Raw genomic sequence first — 18,289 nt, forward strand, 5'->3', positions numbered from 1 at the left:
AGTAGTTCAGAATCAATAAAGCCACTCAGACACATAAACCTAGAATGACCTATCGTTCTTGTGGTGCCGTTGCTACCTCTGCTGTGATCAGATAAATCACTTTCACACTATTGAATCAATAATCATAAATTAAATACCTATTGTTATACCATCTTATGAGAAATTCTCATGGCTTAATTAATTCAACAGCTGTAGTCATCTGCCCCTTCCAAGAGAGAAATGGCTTTAAAAAAGCAACTCCATTGTGAAAGGGAAATTTATAGTGAACTATTTGTTTCTACATAATATATATAAAATGGAATTCTTCAGCCTATCCCAGCTAATTCATGTTTCGATTGTACCCAGCTGCTTAAATTGCACTGCTCAGAGATTGCCTTGATCCCCAGGTGCAGGTATTCCATCTGTGCTGCTCTGAAAGACTATTTACGGCAGAGGTTAGGCCAGTGATTGCTGGGATGGAAAACTCATTTCTCAGCCTGGCTTTTATTTACACTCTTATTAAAGATCCTTTCACTCACGTTGGAATGGCAGCTAGTGACTGCAGCGAGTATTTGGCACCAAGCCAAGCAGTAAAATTACAATGTTGATGAAAGATAGCCTGCTTCCATTTTAACCTTTCCCTGTTCACTCCATCTACATTTGCATGAAGAAGAATGATTATTGAACAAGATAGTGGGGGACAAAGGGATAAGGCAGGCCTGGGCAATTGAGCTCTCCAAAAAAAATCAACTGTGCCACTGATTTTGAAACAAGTCATTGCTTTGCTAATATGTAATTACCCTTAATTATTATTAGAAATTATTTTGAAATAGAATGGTGGTGCCACTCATGCCATTTTTCTCGCTTTAAAATTGCTGCCTATTTTGCAATAGGAAAATGCACACGCAGGTTTCTATTTCAAACTTAATGTGAGCAACAAAGGAACATCCTTAAAATGTCTTTTAAATGGTGATAGTTACTAAGAAATTCATGGACCAAGTATAAAAAGCAGTATTATGCTTTAGAAAGTTGTGGCTCTTCATTTTCTGGTCACACAGTAAAATTAGAAATATATTGAAAAGGTCTGGAAGAGTAACCATATTAGGATTTAGCTAGAGCCAAATAGCTGCTGCCATTCCATGTGTCTCTTCCTCATAGCATCTAAACCAGCACAACATATGATGGGATAGAATCATGTTATGTGCTGCCATGGCCCCACCTGATAACTGAAAAAGGTTGGACAATTTCATTTTTACTTGGATGTTTTGAGGAAGTGAGCAGAGAAAATGAGAACAATAGACCTCTGTTCCATAAACTGCAATGCCAATTTTTCCTGGAAGGGTAGCAGTGACTGCCCCCCCCCTTCCCAAGCTGCCTTTCTCCAGGCCAACAACAAACCATTAAGGTCATGATGCCTTTTTATGAGATAGGCTCACTTGTTTCTTCCTTTGTCATACTTCAATTCTATTCAAATGTATTCTGCCTATATGTTCCTATATTGAGGTTAAAACGAAGTGTATGCTTGCTTGGTGCTGACTACTGGTATAATATTCTTATACTTTGTTATGGAGGGTGAAAGTAGAACTTGAAAAGTGAAGTTAGTTTATAGGTGGTCCCTGGAAGGCTAAGTTTATAAATGGCTCCCATTTGAAACAGTTGAGAAGCAATGGGTTGTATACAACTCTGCTGTTCTGCTCAAGCAAGAGACTTTCCACTTGCATGAATTGACTTTCCCCTTCTCCATATGGTTCCCCATGCATCCTCAACATCTGCACCAGAGGGTTGAAGGGTCCTCTGGAGCAGATTTTGGGGCACATGGGAAGAGAGGAAGGGGAGACCCTGGTGCACAAATGGAATTCTGCTGTGCAGTGTTAACTACAACCCAGAGGTCTATCTCATTAAGGCCTTAGGTCTGGAATCAAGTAACAAGTCCTGCTAGCAGAAGCCTATACAACTTAAGATAGCTGCTCAGAAGGTTGGCAGCTCGAATTCCCACAACAGCGTGAGCTCCCATTGCTCTGACCCAGCTCCTGCCAACTTAGCAGTTCGAAAGTGTACCCAGTGCAAGTAGATAAATAGGTACCGCTGCGGCAGGAAGGTAAACAGCATTTCCATGTGCTCTGGTTTCCGTCACGGTGTTCCATTGCGCCAGAAGCGGTTTAGTCATGCTGGCCACATGACCTGGAAAGCTGTCTGTGGACAAACGCTGGCTCCTTGGCCTGAAAGCAAGATGAGCACTGCAATCCCATAGTCGCCTTTGACTGGACTTAACCGTCCAGGGGCCTTTACCTTTATGATAGAACAACTGGGCTTTCCCTCCTCTAAGTTGGGTGGGGGCAGGGGTCAAGAGAACAACACCCCAGGGGAAGACTGCAGGGCGGGGTGTCATTTTGTCTGGCAAGCTGAAATGCTTATGCTGATAGCACAATTGCTAGAAAAGGCTGGGGAGTAATGCATTTTACATACCATATTTTTTATTGCCGCATACACTTTAGGAATTTACTTCTTCAGCAAATGTTAATTTTCAGCTTGTTTTCCAGAGCAATGTTAAATAATTTTGATCCTGTAAAATTAAAATAATGGGGAAACATTCTAGTCCATTCTCAGTCTGGGTACCTCATAAATCTATTCTAAACATATGCCAGCATCAACAATGCCCTCTCAAAATATATGTATATGTTGAATTCAAAGAACTGTGCCACATATTAGGAACTAATTCTCAAAACAAACAGGTAGTGCCTATTATGAAATATTTGCCAACTTACATGGATATTTGCAAGTATGAACAACAATATGAAAGAGAAATATTTATCCTATATATTCAACCAATGCCTTCATAGGAAACAGGGCTCTGTGGGTTATAATATTATTTTTAAAAGAAAGAGAAAGAACTATGGTTGCCTTGCTCAAGAAACTGCTTTTAAAATAAACTCAGACAACCTGCAATGTGATTCTGTAATCAATGGTGGATTCTTCTGAAACAGAATGTTTATGAATAGGTAGCAAGGGTAAATCTAACCTTTGGAAATTTCTATCTGGCCCCAGCAAAGCCTCTGATACGGAGAACCTCCATCATACATTATACATATCACCTTGAGTCTTCCATGGGCTATAGTTAGTCATCCCCCCCCTCCAGCTTGGACCATCAACCAGGCTTAGCAGAGCTTTCCCTTTATTATACAATCCATCTGCTCACTTCACTGCACAGGCAAATCACTGTTTATCTGAGTGAAAGTTATGAGGGCCCTGCTGAAGCCCCTGTTACAATACACACTGGAAAGGAGAGCACTGACTAACCCTTTGCTGTTATCTTTTTCTCTCACCCCTCTCCCTTGTAGCTAAGCCACCCCTTCCTCATCAGCTTTAAGCCTTGCACATGGAGCTAAAATATTCCCACTTCCCTTCGTTGTCTCAGCATTATACAAAACTAAAGTTTTTAAGCTTCTTGGTATTGTTTGATGTGTCTAAACCATTTTTAGTATCGTTTCAATTATTTAGAAACACAGAATCCCTTTAAAGCTCTCCCTGATATCTGCCAGTATTTATAATATACTTGCAGAACAGAATTCGTAGCTAGCTGTGCATTATGGAGTTTCAGTCACCAGCCAAACTTAAGAAACATGCATTGCAGCTTTCTCCAAGTTTTATTATTAAGCAAGCATTTATCTTCTAACTTCTGTCTAATTACTGAAAAGCAATTAAAATACTATAAAAACTATAAAGTGCTAGTTGACATATTACTTGACAGTAACAGAGTACAAACTTTTTTAAAGTAATTTTGTCCATATGTAGAAACAACAGCTGTTCACTTATTATGTGCTTCTTTGGAATTTTACAAGCAGCACTCCACTGACCCAAACCATACAAAAATCTATAATAACCAACTGGGCATTTGCTCTGGAATTCAGTTAGGTGATTTTACTTACATCAATTTTCTTCTCTGCTTATTCCCATTTTGTTCTTCAGCAAACAGAATTGATAGCTGAGTGCTTGAACATGCACTGCCAAAGAACTTAACAAATGGAAAAATTTAAAAAGAAGGTGCAGTATGTACCTATGCAACTATAGTTTGGCTGAGACAGCTCAAAAGAAAGCTGAAGGATGGGGAATTGTAGACTATATCATATTTTCACTGACAGCATTCACCAGCTATATGCCCCAGAAAAGAAACTCACAGCAATACTACCCAAAATAAGTTTTTATATTTATTTATTTTTTACAATATCATTTTAAAACTTTGTTGTGCATACATTTTCCAGCTTCCTTATTTCATTGCACTTAAAAGTTTCAAAACACATAAAATATATCCCTTTACTAAACATTTTTGTTCTCGGGTTACAAAAAAGTTTTGACATTTCACAGTCACCACGCTTAAGTACATTGATCCAAACAATTTTTATCCAGAAGACTCTCTTCATTGTTTGGAATGCTGAGCCCAGAATATAGTACATTCCTCGCTTACAGTCACTGTGCCAATAAAGGAAGAAAATGGCAAAATTAAACTGAAATACAATGGAACATCAAAGTAAAGTGGAGGTTGACAGGGAGAAGCCTCCTTCAAGTATAATGTAGGTAGAATTTGGCAGAATGATTGAAGAGGTATTTGGCCACTGTCTATGTCATCTTCATATGACAGGAAAGAAAAATTACAAGTGTGCAATTTTCACATAACTCACAACATAAGAAACAAAACTGCAAGAGTGCATTAAGCAAAGGGCAAAGGACTAAAATAAATTTAGTAGGATTGTGCTGTATGAAAGACAAGTACCTGTAAAGTTCAAGCAACAACCTACAAAATGTTTTATTTCAACATCTCACTTAGCGAAGTACCTTGAAGAACGTTCTTATAGAACAGGTATCCCGGACTGCTAGTTTTAAAACTGACAATGCAACTCTCTTTATGGACATTGGGCAAGTACTGAAAAACAACTCTTTGATTATTTGATAAAAATAGAATAATTTTGGTAAATTCTGATTAGGAAGAAGTTAGACATTTTGAGTTACAGCTGTCAGATATTTACTGTAAAGGGGAATTTCCCTTGTACTGTATGAACTGGAAAGGGCAGACAGAATCAGGAGGTTGTTCTAGAATGTTTTAAAATCGGGAGAAGGAAAGAGTAGATAAGCTAAGCGATGTAATAAAATGTGTCTCGGGCAATTTCTGTAGTGCTGATTTGCAAATTTGGACAATGTTATCATTGAATATTTACAATCAGATAGCAAACATTGATCATGTGGCTGTAGCAGCTCCATAAGACAAGTGAATTTCCTCTCTTATCTCAATTTTTATTTGCCTAAAAGCTCTTCCAGTTCTGGCCTAGGTGAGATAGTTGGTATGAAAGTCTGAGTTTTCCCCATTTTCTTTAGGCAAGTTATTCTAATAATTTCCGACACTGTTACCAACACTGTTGAAATAGATGGTGGCCCAGTGACAATTTTCCAACCCTTCACTTTCCCAAGCTATAACCTTCATTTCCAGTAACCTTTCACCTTTAAGATATATGTAACTGGTTTACTTTTAAGCACGATTTTCAACCTTGTCTTGGGTTATTAAACTGTTGATGCAGCAGCAGCAGCAAAGTGAATTAATTCTAGACAATACTGAATTCCATATTGCAATTTCTTTTTAAAAACAAAAAACAGTATTACTACACACCTGGAAATCAGTTACTGAAGTGTGAATGGAATTTTGCTGTCCAGTTTGCATAGCTCTCAGCTAGGCTTGGCAAATGTTCTATGCTGCAGCCCAATAATAAAGCGCATGGGGCAAGATCCATCCCTCACTGAATGCATGAGCAGAAAACACTTTTGCTTACCCACAGGAGCAAAGCAACAGTTCCAAAAGTAGCCTTAAAATTTATAGGATGTCAGTCTGGAGGGTTTCCAGTAGTGGGAGGAGGCTTTTAAGGGGGGTAGGGGTTGCCACTCACTTCTGTCTGAATCCTGTCTACTGGCTCTCATAAAATATATTCATCTAGATGTTCTATACAGCTCTAAGTTGGTGAAAACCATTTCTGAGTATCTTATAGAGATGGGGGCAAGTAAAAGTTCAGATTAAGTTGGCTTAATTTCTAAATTAATTCAAAAGAGTTTGTTTAGTTTGAATTAAACACAAATTTTATTTAACAATCCAGAGTTTAGCTTTGGTCCCTCTGGGAATTGAAAGGGATGGTGCAATTTGAGTTATTGATTCAGTCCTAAAAGTACGTCTGAACAATAGCAAGAGTTTGTTTTTGTTGCTACTTTAAGCCTTTCACTGCTGCCTCTTTGAAAAACAAAGTGGGCATTTCCAGGTTCACTCTTAATGATGTTACTACTGAGATATCTATCTATCTATCTCATACTATTCAAATTAAGCAGCATTTGAAATTGTATCACCAAATCTGGATGAAGTATCGTAGAGTGCAACACTGAAAATTAATGTTTCATTTAAATTTCAAAAATATTTTTTCATGACATGATAAAATGTAGCAGTCTAGATACTATTCTAGGAAGAATTGGATGCACTAAGAACTACTGGTCATTCTGAACCAGTTTGATGTACAGATGTTTTCTGGAGCTGCAACCTAGGTTACTATCATATGTAGTGTGTTCTTATGAGTCAAAATGAAAATCCAGTTTAAAGTTTTCCTGCACTGGCAAAAGTCCTTTTATTTTGGTTGTTCCAATGGGATTGTTTGCCACTAAATACGTTCTTTTCACATATGGCACTGGAAATGCGAAATTTGTTCAAGTTCTGTGCAAAAGTATACAAACAGAATGAAGACAGTAATGCCTGTAAATCTTACCCAGGGTGTATATATTGTGTTAGAAAGTGTTGTTACATTAATGGTAATATTGCACAAATGAAATGTTTGCTGCCAAAGAATGTCTGTCATCATGAGATTGAAAACAAATGATGACCTGATGACCCAGAAAAATGATATTGCCTGAACTGAAAAAACAGGGAGGCTGTGTGGAAGGGCTACACTATCAGTTTTTTAGGCAAAATGTGACCTGCTAATCTGAACATATATGATTGGAAAAACGAGGTACTTTATTGAGAATAAATTTGAGAAGTATTGCTGATTTGTGAAAACACACCGCATTATGAAAATCTACTTTTCATGAAATTTTAGATTTTATGGTATCAGAAAAACATTATTGCAAGATTTACTTCATGTCAGAATTAACACTTTGAAACTTATTTGCTGCTGCAGCAGCATATTGAAACAACTTAACATCTGGTGCAAGGGTGGAATGCAGAGTTGACTATAGTAGCATTAATAAAATGCCTACTCCAACAGATATGTACAATATATTGTTTAAGCAAATAATTATGTCCAGGCTAATTCTATTAAGAGTGTTTTTGTGGGGGATATAAACACAGAAAAGACTTATGGGAACATGTGGTACCATACTCTTGCTATGTTGGTAGCTTCTCTTCAAAAAACCCCCTAACATTTCTGAGATGGCTCATCAACTGCCCACAATCACTGTCCGCTCATTTGCTCTCAGCTACCTAAAACTGTTTTTTAAAAAACCACAAGGATATGTTTCTTTAGTTCTTGGCCAGGGAGATAATACCTGAGAACTAAATTTTGAGTCACCTGTAACAATACGAATGATGATAATTGGGATGACTCATTCTCATCCTAGAATACATAAAATGTGTGGTTGTACAGGTAAATGTAAATCCTTAAGTTTCTATTCTGTTGCTATGTTAATATTCGAAAGCCTAGGTACAGAATGTCAAACAAGCTGATGAGTCTTATCACTCTGCAATGGCTCCTCCCTCCACCTTTCGGATTAACAATGTCAAGCAATGTCTACTAGCAATGTGTACTGGCCCTTGCAATATCAGAGAAGCAATAAACGAAATTGATGCTGAAAGGGCATAGCAGGAAAAAAGATGAAAAGCTACTGTTCTGGAGGAGACTTCTGAAACATACCAGCCTTACATAGTTAATAAGAGAGAAATCAGAAGACAAATTACCAAGTACAATAAATTAAACAGTACGTATATAACGATCCTTTCAACAGGATATAAATTAGAGGAGACAGAAGCATTCAATGAATGAAAACGTGTGGTGCCAAAGAAATGGTGATTTCTGGGGAAATCTTTCTAAATCAAGAATTCTCCCAGTCTGCTACATCATAGTTATAAATACAAAAATCTTAACAAGGAACACATTTTCCAGCCAAACAGCTTTCCCTATTCTCTTAGGCAAGTGTGCTAACAGGAGGTATAGATTAGACCTTGTTGAGAGAAAAGGTTGGCTTCACCATCTAAACATATAAAGGGTAAGGTTCCAAAATGTTTATGATGGTGTACAAGAGGAAAAGCTTGATTTATTGACATAAATAAAATTCATCTTTTTGAAATTATCCACTGAAACATTAACAAGATTTGAACAAAAAATAATTAACTGCCGTGTTAGGTTTTGTTCACCTTAGTAACTTATAGCTTAAATTTGCTCAAAAGCAAAGTTAGCCAGTCAATTAATAATGGGAAAAATGGGCTACATTACCAATTTTAATGGCTTTCCCAATTTGCATCTCATGGGTTATTTCTGGCTACATTAAACTGGGAAAGAAAAATATTCTATCAGGTTACACTAGGGTCCTCACCAGGAGGGACATTAAAAATAAATCACTAATATACTAGCAGCATTAAAGTCCTGGTCCTGATATGCACGCACACACAAAACAAAACCCCACAGGGAAGCTGCAGTTTCTAGGAGATGCCTTTAAATCATTGCAATTCAGCCTCTATGTTTCATGTAGAAATATCCCAGTCTAACCAAGCTTAGAACATAATTTTTAAGTTAAACTTGATCTCTTTTCTTGATAGCCTGCCTTTTCCAGAGGTTCTTACTGTAAAAAAACAACACCTTTCCTATTACCAGCATTTGTGTTTGTTTTACAAGATTCTGTTTCCATGTATCAAAGGAATGACGAAGACAGAAATGTCATCTCCTGAGCCCAGTCTGTCATTGGATATCCTCCAGCCTCTGTCTTTCAGCACTCCTCTGGCTCGCATTACCAAATCCTGAGCTGCTAATGTGTACCTGCATGAAGAAGAAACAGTCACAGATTATAGATGTCGTATAATAGTAAAGGTTTATTACTTGCTGGGCAAGGAAAGCATTCCATATATCCTCTCAAAAGTATAAGATTTGAAGTGCAGGATTTGTGTTTCTATTTTACAGACCAGTCAAAACCGAAAAGCCTGCCAGCCCCTCTGCTTGTATGGCTGTCTTTTTCCAACCCAGTTGTCCAGAACACCTGGAGGCCACATCATCAGCCTCAACCAGCATGGCTAATGTTCAAGGAGGAGTTATATTCCAGAACATGTGGAAGGCACTAAGTTGGGGGAGGCTGCAATACAGATTGTTTTACAATGGTGCAGGAAGGATACCTGATCATGTGGAAGAACCTGGCAGTGTGAATCCACATTTAGTTGGATAGAAAAGAATAACAGTGCACATGTCATGTCAAGCACAGTAGCTAGGAACAGCCAACATTAGATTTGTGCACAGTGGTAGAACTTGCAGCAGTCTAAAACAGTAAACCTGAGTGATTAAGAGGCTTAACCATTCCTTCTTCCAAAGTCCTATCCATATCAGAGATTATAACTACTTTATCAAGCTTTAGAATTTTTTTAAGAACATTTGAGGAAGGGGCATAGCTCAGTAGTAGAGCACATCCTTTACATGTGCAGATGGTCCTAGGTTCTTGAGGTAAACATGTCCAGGGTGGATATACAAAGGCTCCCTGGAAAACTGCTGCCAGTGTATACAACAGTGAGCAAAAGGAACCAGTGGCCTGACGGTGATGGAAGATGGTTTTCTAAGTTCTTAAGAAATAAGTTGGGAGAGGGGTTGTGGTTGATACTTTTAGTATCTTTATTTTTATATCTTTTTAGATGTATGTGGAAAGTTTTATTTATTGTTTATGACTACTTTTGTTATGTTTGTAATTACGCACATTTTTTCATGTTGTAAGCTGCCTTGAGCATGGTTTTAACTATGGAAAGGTGGCATACAAATAAAATGATTGATGACTGAGACCCTTGATCAGATCTCTTTCTCTTTCTCTAACACATGCAATCAGCCATGGAGAAAGCCAAATTGCATCAGGATCTCATCGAGACCTTTCTCTTTGTGCCATGGGTCTTAATAGAAAGATATAGAGCCATGGCTGTTTAGGTCATTAAAGGTCAGTACCAACACTCTGAATTGTGCTCGGAAACGTACTGGGAGCCAATGTACTGGTCCCGGCAGCCACTCCCACTCATCAGTCTAACTGCCAAATAAGCATTAATTCATGAAAATCAATGATAAACATAAGGAAAGCAAGCAGTGGCAACAGGAAAACGCACTATACGTAACTGGAATAAAAGGGAGGGTGCCCCTTCTTAGTAACAGATAAATGAGAAAGCATTTCAGGAACTTGGAGATTAATATCTCTAGCAGTGCATTACTGAATGCTTTATTCACTAATGTAGCAAATTTGGAATGCAACTGTCAAGGCAACTTTACAAAACTGCTGAAGTAGTTTTCAAGCAACTCATTCTCCTTAGGACCTAATTGGAATAAAGCTTTTCAGAACGTGCATTTGTTCCTGCTGAAGCTTCTAATATTGATCAGTGGAAGCACTGCAAAGGCAACAAAACACATTCCTGGCAAGTAGTCTGAATCTGAAAAGCACCTTGCTAAGGAAATATAAAGGGAGATTACAGACCTGTGGGGGTCATCAGGGTCACAGTTTGGCAGGAAATTAGTGACTGCTTCTGCCACTTCTTCATTTAATAGTACATCCCAGAGTCCATCTGTTGCCAAGATCAACACATCATCAGGTCCATGCTCATACTGAAGAAGATCATATACCCTCACCTGAAAAACAAAAACAAACCCATTGGGTGAAGGAGAAACAAGGGTTTGTTTTTGTGGGTGTCCTTCTAATGAATGTTGTATGTTTCTGCTACCCAAAAAATCTACTTGTTTCCCTGACACTTAAGATCAAATGTGGCCACATGTACAGTCCTACACATTTAAGTGGAGATTTTTACCTACTTAGAACAGACCACTCCACTTTCTGAAGGGGACTCCAGTGAGTTGCATCAGCATTTTGCCCGAGCACTGCTTTCTCTCGCTTTACAGTCACATCTAAGTCAATACTTTGAGCCTCATCAAGTAGTCCAGGAAATCACTCGGCATCTTATTTATTTTAAAACAGACCTAGCTGATCTGGAAGCTTTGGAAGGTTCAAGGCAGGATGTGCTAATGCAGCATTCAGCCTGCAAACATGTCAGGCAGGAATACCATTACAGACAATTCCAGTCCGTTTTAGTCTGCAGCAGCAGCTTTTCACTAAGCTCCCACCTCTACAAAGGCAAAACACTGGGGAAACATGTACGGTTCAGCTGCATGACAATTGAGAGAAGGTGACATGCCCTAGTCTGACAAACCAACCTGAAGCTGATCTATGTATGTGACGTTCAGGATATTCTCAAATGTTTTATCAGATATGGAACTAACAGAAAACTCACATACCTGAGTATTTCTCATAGTCCTTGCATGCTGATAAAAAAAACTGTACAAAATAAATGTTCACTTACAGCCTGCTAAGTATGGCATCCAACATATATTCCTTGGCTGCACTGACAGATTTTATTAAACCAGCAGAAGGATAAAGGTCATTTTATGTATTTCCAAGTGTGTCTTCTGTGAGAGATACAGGTCTTCTAGCTGCCTGCTTCATACTCCCCATTGTCAAACCACCTGGCTCCTTGAAGTCCGAAAACAAAACCTTCAGGAGTCCTTCTGAATTACTAACGGAGCACTTTAATTACTCCAGCAGTAGCTGTATTTTCAGAGAAGTGAAGTGACCTTGTGACAACTGACAAAAGGAAGTTATTATCTGGACTAGGATTTGGAAACAGCACACCTGGCTGGGAATGCTGATTTATCCTTACGGCTGGCAGGGTCAGTGCTCTACAGTTGTGTTGGGAAACACACTTGGCATTGCTGGAAGAGAATCATTTATCCTCTCTTTGTGTTGTGCTAATCTTTGAAATCCAGGATTAGGAAATGTATATGGAGTACTTAGACTTCTTAATGCAGTTAGATCCCAGTGCAAACATTCAATATTCCCTTCAACTAATGGAGAAACTTGGATTTTAAAAAATGAGATATATAATTTACTAAGGTGGAAGGTACGATTAAGGAATTAGAAGCTGATGAGCTATACATACAATTGCTCATTCCTCATTCAAAGTGTCAAAAATAAAACCCAAAAGTTGTCAAGTCCACTGGAGAGGAACATAACTCACACCCTCTAGACACCAACGAAGTGTTACACCACCAGAGACCTATAAGGCAGCACGAGGTATCCATGCTCATTCCCCCACTTCTCATTAGCTAAAAGCAAGAAGATAAATGCAATGCATCTCTTTCATACAACAAAGGTCTAGACCTCCTTCCTATTAAAGTATCAGAACAAACAACAGAATATATAGTGGCTTCTCCTTGTTTATAGCAATGTAGCCTTTAAAAATATGGTTAAATCTATACAATGAACACAAAATTACACAGAGGCTGTATGTCAACACTTAACCTTTTCTTGTTTGCTTGATTTAAATATGTATTAATTTTCAGAGGGAAAAAAGCCAACAATTAAACAGCAAGTTGAAAGGCAAGAACCAGATAAACATTCCCCAACCCCAGAATGGCAGAGCCAGCTTCCATATTTAGTGATTGTAATCCCACTGCTTTTCAGAAGTGCCAGTCACAGTGGCAATATCCAACCAAGTCATTTCTTCCTAATTAAATATGATGTGTGGGTTGGGTGGGCTGGATGGAGAGCTAAGACAGCTAATGATGGAATAAATGTGGCACATTTGAGAAATAAGTTTGCTCTCGGTGCCCATCAGCTGGCCGATGCTGAATGTAAGCCCTCTGAAGTCACACTTTCAGCTGATTGGATCTGAGAGCATGCCTGCAAAGGGATTCATTACACCTGCAAAAATGGACATTTTCTTTTCACTGCAGATTGGTACCTGAGTCCAAGCTACTCCCACAAATGGACAACTTCAAAGGGGCTTGTTGTCCTTGTCAATCAGCTGAGCCCTGGCTACCAAGGAAGAATCAAGAATACCTACCCCCCCCCAACATGTCAGTTGTGGAGCATGTGGGGTATCCGGGGGGGGGGGAGGAAATGGCCTCATGGGCCAAATTAGGTTGTTCCCAACCACTGCTCTATGTGTTCCATCACTATTTTCCTATAGTGTATGTGAGGGTGATTCGAGATAGCTACCTGTCTTGAGCACTCTCTTCGTTTTTTGCTTTATGGTACAGCACCCAGCTAGGAACAAGAGCAGCACCATCTTGATACACTCTCCTTTAATCTACACCCAGGTAGAAAATGTTCCTATCACTTCAGATTCAACTAGCCACAAAATGTTCTCATTCTCATCCTTGAAATCCTTGTCGTTCTTCTGGGTCTCCTTCCCTAAGAAATGGTCATATATTTTATGAAAGTGATGGCCTGAAGCAGGGAAAACAGTTACCTTGGGAGTTATTCTGGGCTTAAGAGTTTTATGTGAAGATGTCCTAAATGACACAAAATGTGTTTTGAAAGCTTTACCAAGTTCAAAGCACAACATGCAACACTCCTGATATGACCCATTTTTCACTATGGAATTCAAAAGAAACAGTCAACATAAGCAATCCTCGGCTACTTTACAACTGATCAACAGAGCTACTTAAATAAAATAAATCCTCTCTTAATTGCATTTTTCCTTCTCATCTAACTCACTGACAAACATAGAAATACAATCCAAATGATTTATATGTAACTTTTAAAGTCTGGTACTCAGCTTTATTATCTGCTGTACTCACCAATTAACCCCCTCCCCCCTTTAGGGTTCGCTTTTAAAAAATAAGACGCCCACCAAACAGCTCCTCTATGTTTCCTGCCCTGTATTTCTAGTACAGAGTGCCAAATGTCCACTTTATGGTTCTATAACTTTTATACTAATGTTTGTCAAATGTGTTTTATGGGCTTTCTAAATCCCTCTAGACAGCTATAAATTTAACTTACATCCTCTAGCCATAGTTGGCTGCAATCCTAAACTCGCTTACTTGGGAGTGAGCCCCACTGAACAAAGGGACTTAATTTTGAGTAAACATGCACAGAATGGTACACTTAGACACGGAATGAGTTTTGACCATCTTTTCCTTAAGCCACGACCATGTTCCCTATTTAAGGTGCTCATTGCAGCCATTTTTCATGTGGACACCTAAATATTTCACAAGCAGGTCAAGACGTGTTGCAAAGATTTTTAAAGCCATAGTTTAGGTCCCTTGTCCTGTTCCCATAAAAAAGGTGTGCACGTTTTACCTCTGGCGACGAGGACAAAAAAGGTTTGATGTAGATGTTTGAGTCATGCACCTTCAAGTCATGGTCTCCAAGTCCTCTCGTAACCCCAATAGTTGCCATGACACGAGCCTGGAAACGGAGAAAGAAACCAGTTACAGGGCTGTTCTGGGAGGCAGGTGTCTATGTGAAAGCTGTTACCAGCAACTGCACCAATAAATCCTACTCAAAAGCTCACTTCACATGTTTGCTTGAAAGCATGAAGGGGCAAGTAGGAACATATGAAGAAGTCACACCCCACCTAGATTATTTATGTGCTGCATATCCTCCCCAACAAACACACGATCAGCATTTGTTGGGTGGGGGGTTGCTATCGTACACATACATGGCATATTCAGGGTTCCTGTCCCATGTTGGAAAGCCTACACCCAAGGAAGACAACCCCCTTGAGTCTAATCTTGTGTTGGCTGGGGAGTATGCCCACCACAAAAAGGCAACTGGCATGTGAGCCAAAGCAGGTAGAAAGCTGTTCTCATCACCACAGCCACCAGTACAAAGGTGTGCTAGTCACCACTGCCATCCAATCGTACAGAAGCAATGCTGGATCAAGGAGTGGTCTCAAGCTGCAAGCCAGTGTCTTCAAGGTGAGGGCAACCCCATCCAAGACAGCCTGCATTCCAGACCCTGAAATCTGTGGTTACATATCAAGAGCCCATATCCTGTCATGAGTCAAAGCCTATATTACCAAGCAAGTTGAGGGAATGTTGCCCAAGACTGGTCACCTGAGACCTACAGTAATTGCACACATTCAAGTAAATGGCAAATCATATAAACTCACCTACAGGGCATAACCTGTACCCTTCTTTCATTATACAAAAAACTTTGGCAAAGACTGGGGAGGTTTTTGGCCTAAAATAGAGGCAACAGTTCTTTACAAAACAATGAACACAACAACAAATACCTAGCAAGAAAACTCTTGGGACAGCCTGCTGCTCCCAGAAGTTGACTACAACTATAACCATCACTGACCACTAGACGTGTTGGATGGGGCTAATGGGAGTTGTAGTCTAGAGGGCAGAAGGTTGGGGAAGGCCACCACAGAACAATCAAATGTCCTCTACCAACCTCCCTCCTTCCTGGCACCTTTGCATCAGCCCTGGGGTATTTTCAAGATCCCTTAGCAAAAGAGTAGGATTCTTGAGACAGCTTATGGTGCAGATACCTCATTTTACTGATGGTACTGGTTTACTGCAATACTGGACACACTCAATTCTGGCTCTAAAATACACTGCGAAGTAAACCCACTAAGCCCAAACACAAAAATAGGGAGAAAAATAAATTTAGAAGTACCAGGTGTATAAATACTTCTGAAAACAAACCAGCCCATCAAATCGTACAGATATGAGTCCTGCATAGCTAGATTAATTCTGAAGATAGGCTATTAAAACAAAAATCAAATAAGCAATAAAGCCATTGGGAAAGAGTTGCTTAGAAACAGTGTGAGCACACCATTGCCAATAATCTAAGACTTCAGTGCCCTTTTATTGATCCTAGAGTTGTATCTCTCAGGCATGCTGGGATCAGTGCAAATAACCTTGCTGTTTTTAATTATGCATCTCTTTCAGGAGCATTCTCAGTCTTTCCACACATACCCCTCTCCTGAAAGAGAATTTTATTCCTAAGCTTGAACTGAGCAGTGAATGCAGCTAAGAACACATACACAAAATAAATTCATGCACCAATAGAGTTCAGTCTTGCTTGATCCCAATACACTAAGATTGTGCTCAAAACTAACTAAACAAACATTACGTCTTTTGTCTTTTCCCAGCTTTTATTGGTTCACTTTTAATGTAGTAGTCAAGCTGCAGTGAGCTGTCTGCAAATCAAATAAATAAATATTTTATTTTCAAAAAGCCTCTCTCAGTCCCGATTGATTGAAAGAAAACAAAATAATTAAGTGTAAGTGGGTGAAAAAAGAAAATTCATCCGTAAATGTTATTAAACTGCTTTCACACACCCCCAATAGACTGCATTTTCCCCCTTACAGACAGCAGGAACTGATTTACGGCAGGCACAATATTCTTTCAAGCTGTCAGAACGATAAAATAAAGAGATAGCAAGTGGAAAACGTTGGACTGCTTGAGGCTAAATTGAGTGGTAAACAGTTATAAGGCACCGTATTCCTTTGAAATGGCAAAACACTGGTGCCTACCTTCTTGCCTTCTCCGTATATAAGAGGAAACTTCAAGTCATCCTCTTCAATGGTTTTGTATGCCCTGTGGAAAGATAAACAGCATTTTATAAAGATTGCACTCAATTATTGACCCAATGCCCTGACACTAGGTGACTGTTTGTTTGTTTTTGCTTTTTCTCCACAAGTTTGTCTAGGCTCCAACTTTACAATGCATTCCTGATTTCTCTCTCTCTTTCTCTCTTCATACTACACCTGCTGGGTGGTACCATTTTTGCAAAAGAAAAAGTTAAGCAAAGAACATAATGTAATTTTATCAACAAGCCCTACCTTTTCATTTTAATAACGGATGAGAAAGTAAGTTGGGAAAACATCCCAATTACTAGAAGTGTGGGCCACAGTGTCCACCAAACAACAACACAAATCCATTTAAGAATGGAATCTCATTGTTAATTGGGAGCTGTGAGAACAGCAGGGTTTGTAGATAAAGGATGGCATAAACCAGCTCTTTTAAGAAAATCCATCAGAAGCTAAATACATAAAAGAAAGCTTGAAGTTTGATACAGCTTTCATCAGGTTATTTAATGCTCATCTGACCTTGACTATGACATTCAAACTTGCCAGAAATTCTCAGTGCCAGGATCCCCTACACCTTCCAAATAATTACTGGTGAGTCAATATGGAATGAAGCTCATTGTTGGAATTAGCACGCCAGACACTTGTAGGTTGGTTGGCCTATATGGGTGCTTATACCTGCTGCATGTGCCCTGAGAAGCTGTAAATGACCCAAGGGTCCACTATATACAGGGAAAGTTTACTGCATACTATTGTTTTGTGCACAATTACTTTCCACATGGGGAGTGTCCTTACCCAGGGTGGTAAGAAGCCACCCTGAGAGAAATGAAATAGGCAGGTCTGCTCTGCTTGTATTTCATAGAATCACAGAATTGTAGAGTTGGAAGGGACCCTGAGGATCATCTGGTCCAACCGCCTGCAATGCAGGAATCTCAGCTAAAGCATCCATGACAGATGGCCATCCAACCTCTGCTTCAAAACCTCCAAGGAAGGAGAGACCACCATCTCCTGAGGGAGTCCCACAACCACTATTGTTTCTCTGGACACTGAGGGATGAGCATTTAGGGTTCTGTTAGTGAGAGACAGGAAAGCACAGAAGTCTACAGCTAATGACTAAGATTATGTGCCATTGCAAATAGATTTGAGCATGAAGATTCTGAAAAACAGGATTTTCATGGACCTGGCCATTGAATATTAAACTTGGGGAGGAGTCCTGCTTTTTAACCTTGGCTAATGGTTTATTGTTCTGGGATATGGACAAAACTGGACCTGTCAAAGAAGAGGAAGCAGCTCTTTTTCTAGTTGACAGGCTAGCAATTGTTGAAAGGGACTCAAAAATAAGCTGTGAAAAATTGTTTGATACACCTGCCCAGTCTCCCTCCCCCACCACACGATACGCCCCATTCTTATTTTACAGTGCACACCCATCTGGGCAATTTTGCTTGACAGCAAAGCAATAAAACTATGTTTATGCTGTCCATGTCACTTATAGGCAGAGCACAGTGTGTTAAATATTCTGTGCCACTGCTGTCATCCCACAAACCCAGACAGAGAGAAAGAGAGAATAGAGGAAGCTCCTTTTCAAAGCATGCCAGCATGACAACTCTGGAGAGATCCGTTTAATCCAACAGCACCAAACAATAAAATCGCAGCTAAGTAGCAGCTCCACTGCCTTTGAGAGAA

At 39.4% G+C, this 18,289-nt stretch overlaps 2 protein-coding genes across 6 annotated transcripts in view; one reads left to right on the forward strand and one right to left on the reverse strand.

Annotated features, from left to right (window-relative positions):
- PPM1H (protein phosphatase, Mg2+/Mn2+ dependent 1H) overlaps positions 1–18,289 on the reverse strand; it is a 233,822-nt gene that overhangs the window by 139,182 nt on the left and 76,351 nt on the right. For 2 of the 3 annotated variants that reach the window (XM_053405891.1, XM_053405892.1), the window contains exons 7-10: positions 16,553–16,616; positions 14,365–14,472; positions 10,705–10,856; positions 7,162–9,029 (exon numbers count right to left, since the gene is read on the reverse strand). In XM_053405891.1, coding sequence (XP_053261866.1) covers positions 8,882–9,029; positions 10,705–10,856; positions 14,365–14,472; positions 16,553–16,616 — 472 coding nt within the window. In that variant the 3' untranslated portion in view covers positions 7,162–8,881. Of the gene's footprint in view, positions 1–7,161; positions 9,030–10,704; positions 10,857–14,364; positions 14,473–16,552; positions 16,617–18,289 lie in introns of those variants that run through there. The other variant, XR_008332445.1, reaches the window with a different exon arrangement.
- The window catches only part of LOC128422191 (uncharacterized), an 85,520-nt gene that overhangs the window by 8,040 nt on the left and 59,191 nt on the right, over positions 1–18,289 (forward strand). Inside the window, exon 2 of one of the 3 annotated variants that reach the window (XR_008332446.1) lies at positions 3,946–5,953. The exons of 1 other annotated variant lie outside the window; for it this stretch is intronic. Coding sequence is in view for 1 of the 2 variants with exons in the window: in XM_053405893.1 (XP_053261868.1) it covers positions 9,171–9,328 (158 nt within the window). In the remaining variant the exon portion in view is untranslated. Of the gene's footprint in view, positions 1–3,945; positions 5,954–9,170; positions 9,435–18,289 lie in introns of those variants that run through there. One more of the 3 variants, XM_053405893.1, reaches the window with a different exon arrangement.

Source organism: Podarcis raffonei, chromosome 10, assembly GCF_027172205.1.
Source record: "Podarcis raffonei isolate rPodRaf1 chromosome 10, rPodRaf1.pri, whole genome shotgun sequence".
In the NCBI taxonomy this organism is placed as follows: Eukaryota; Metazoa; Chordata; class Lepidosauria; order Squamata; family Lacertidae; genus Podarcis; species Podarcis raffonei.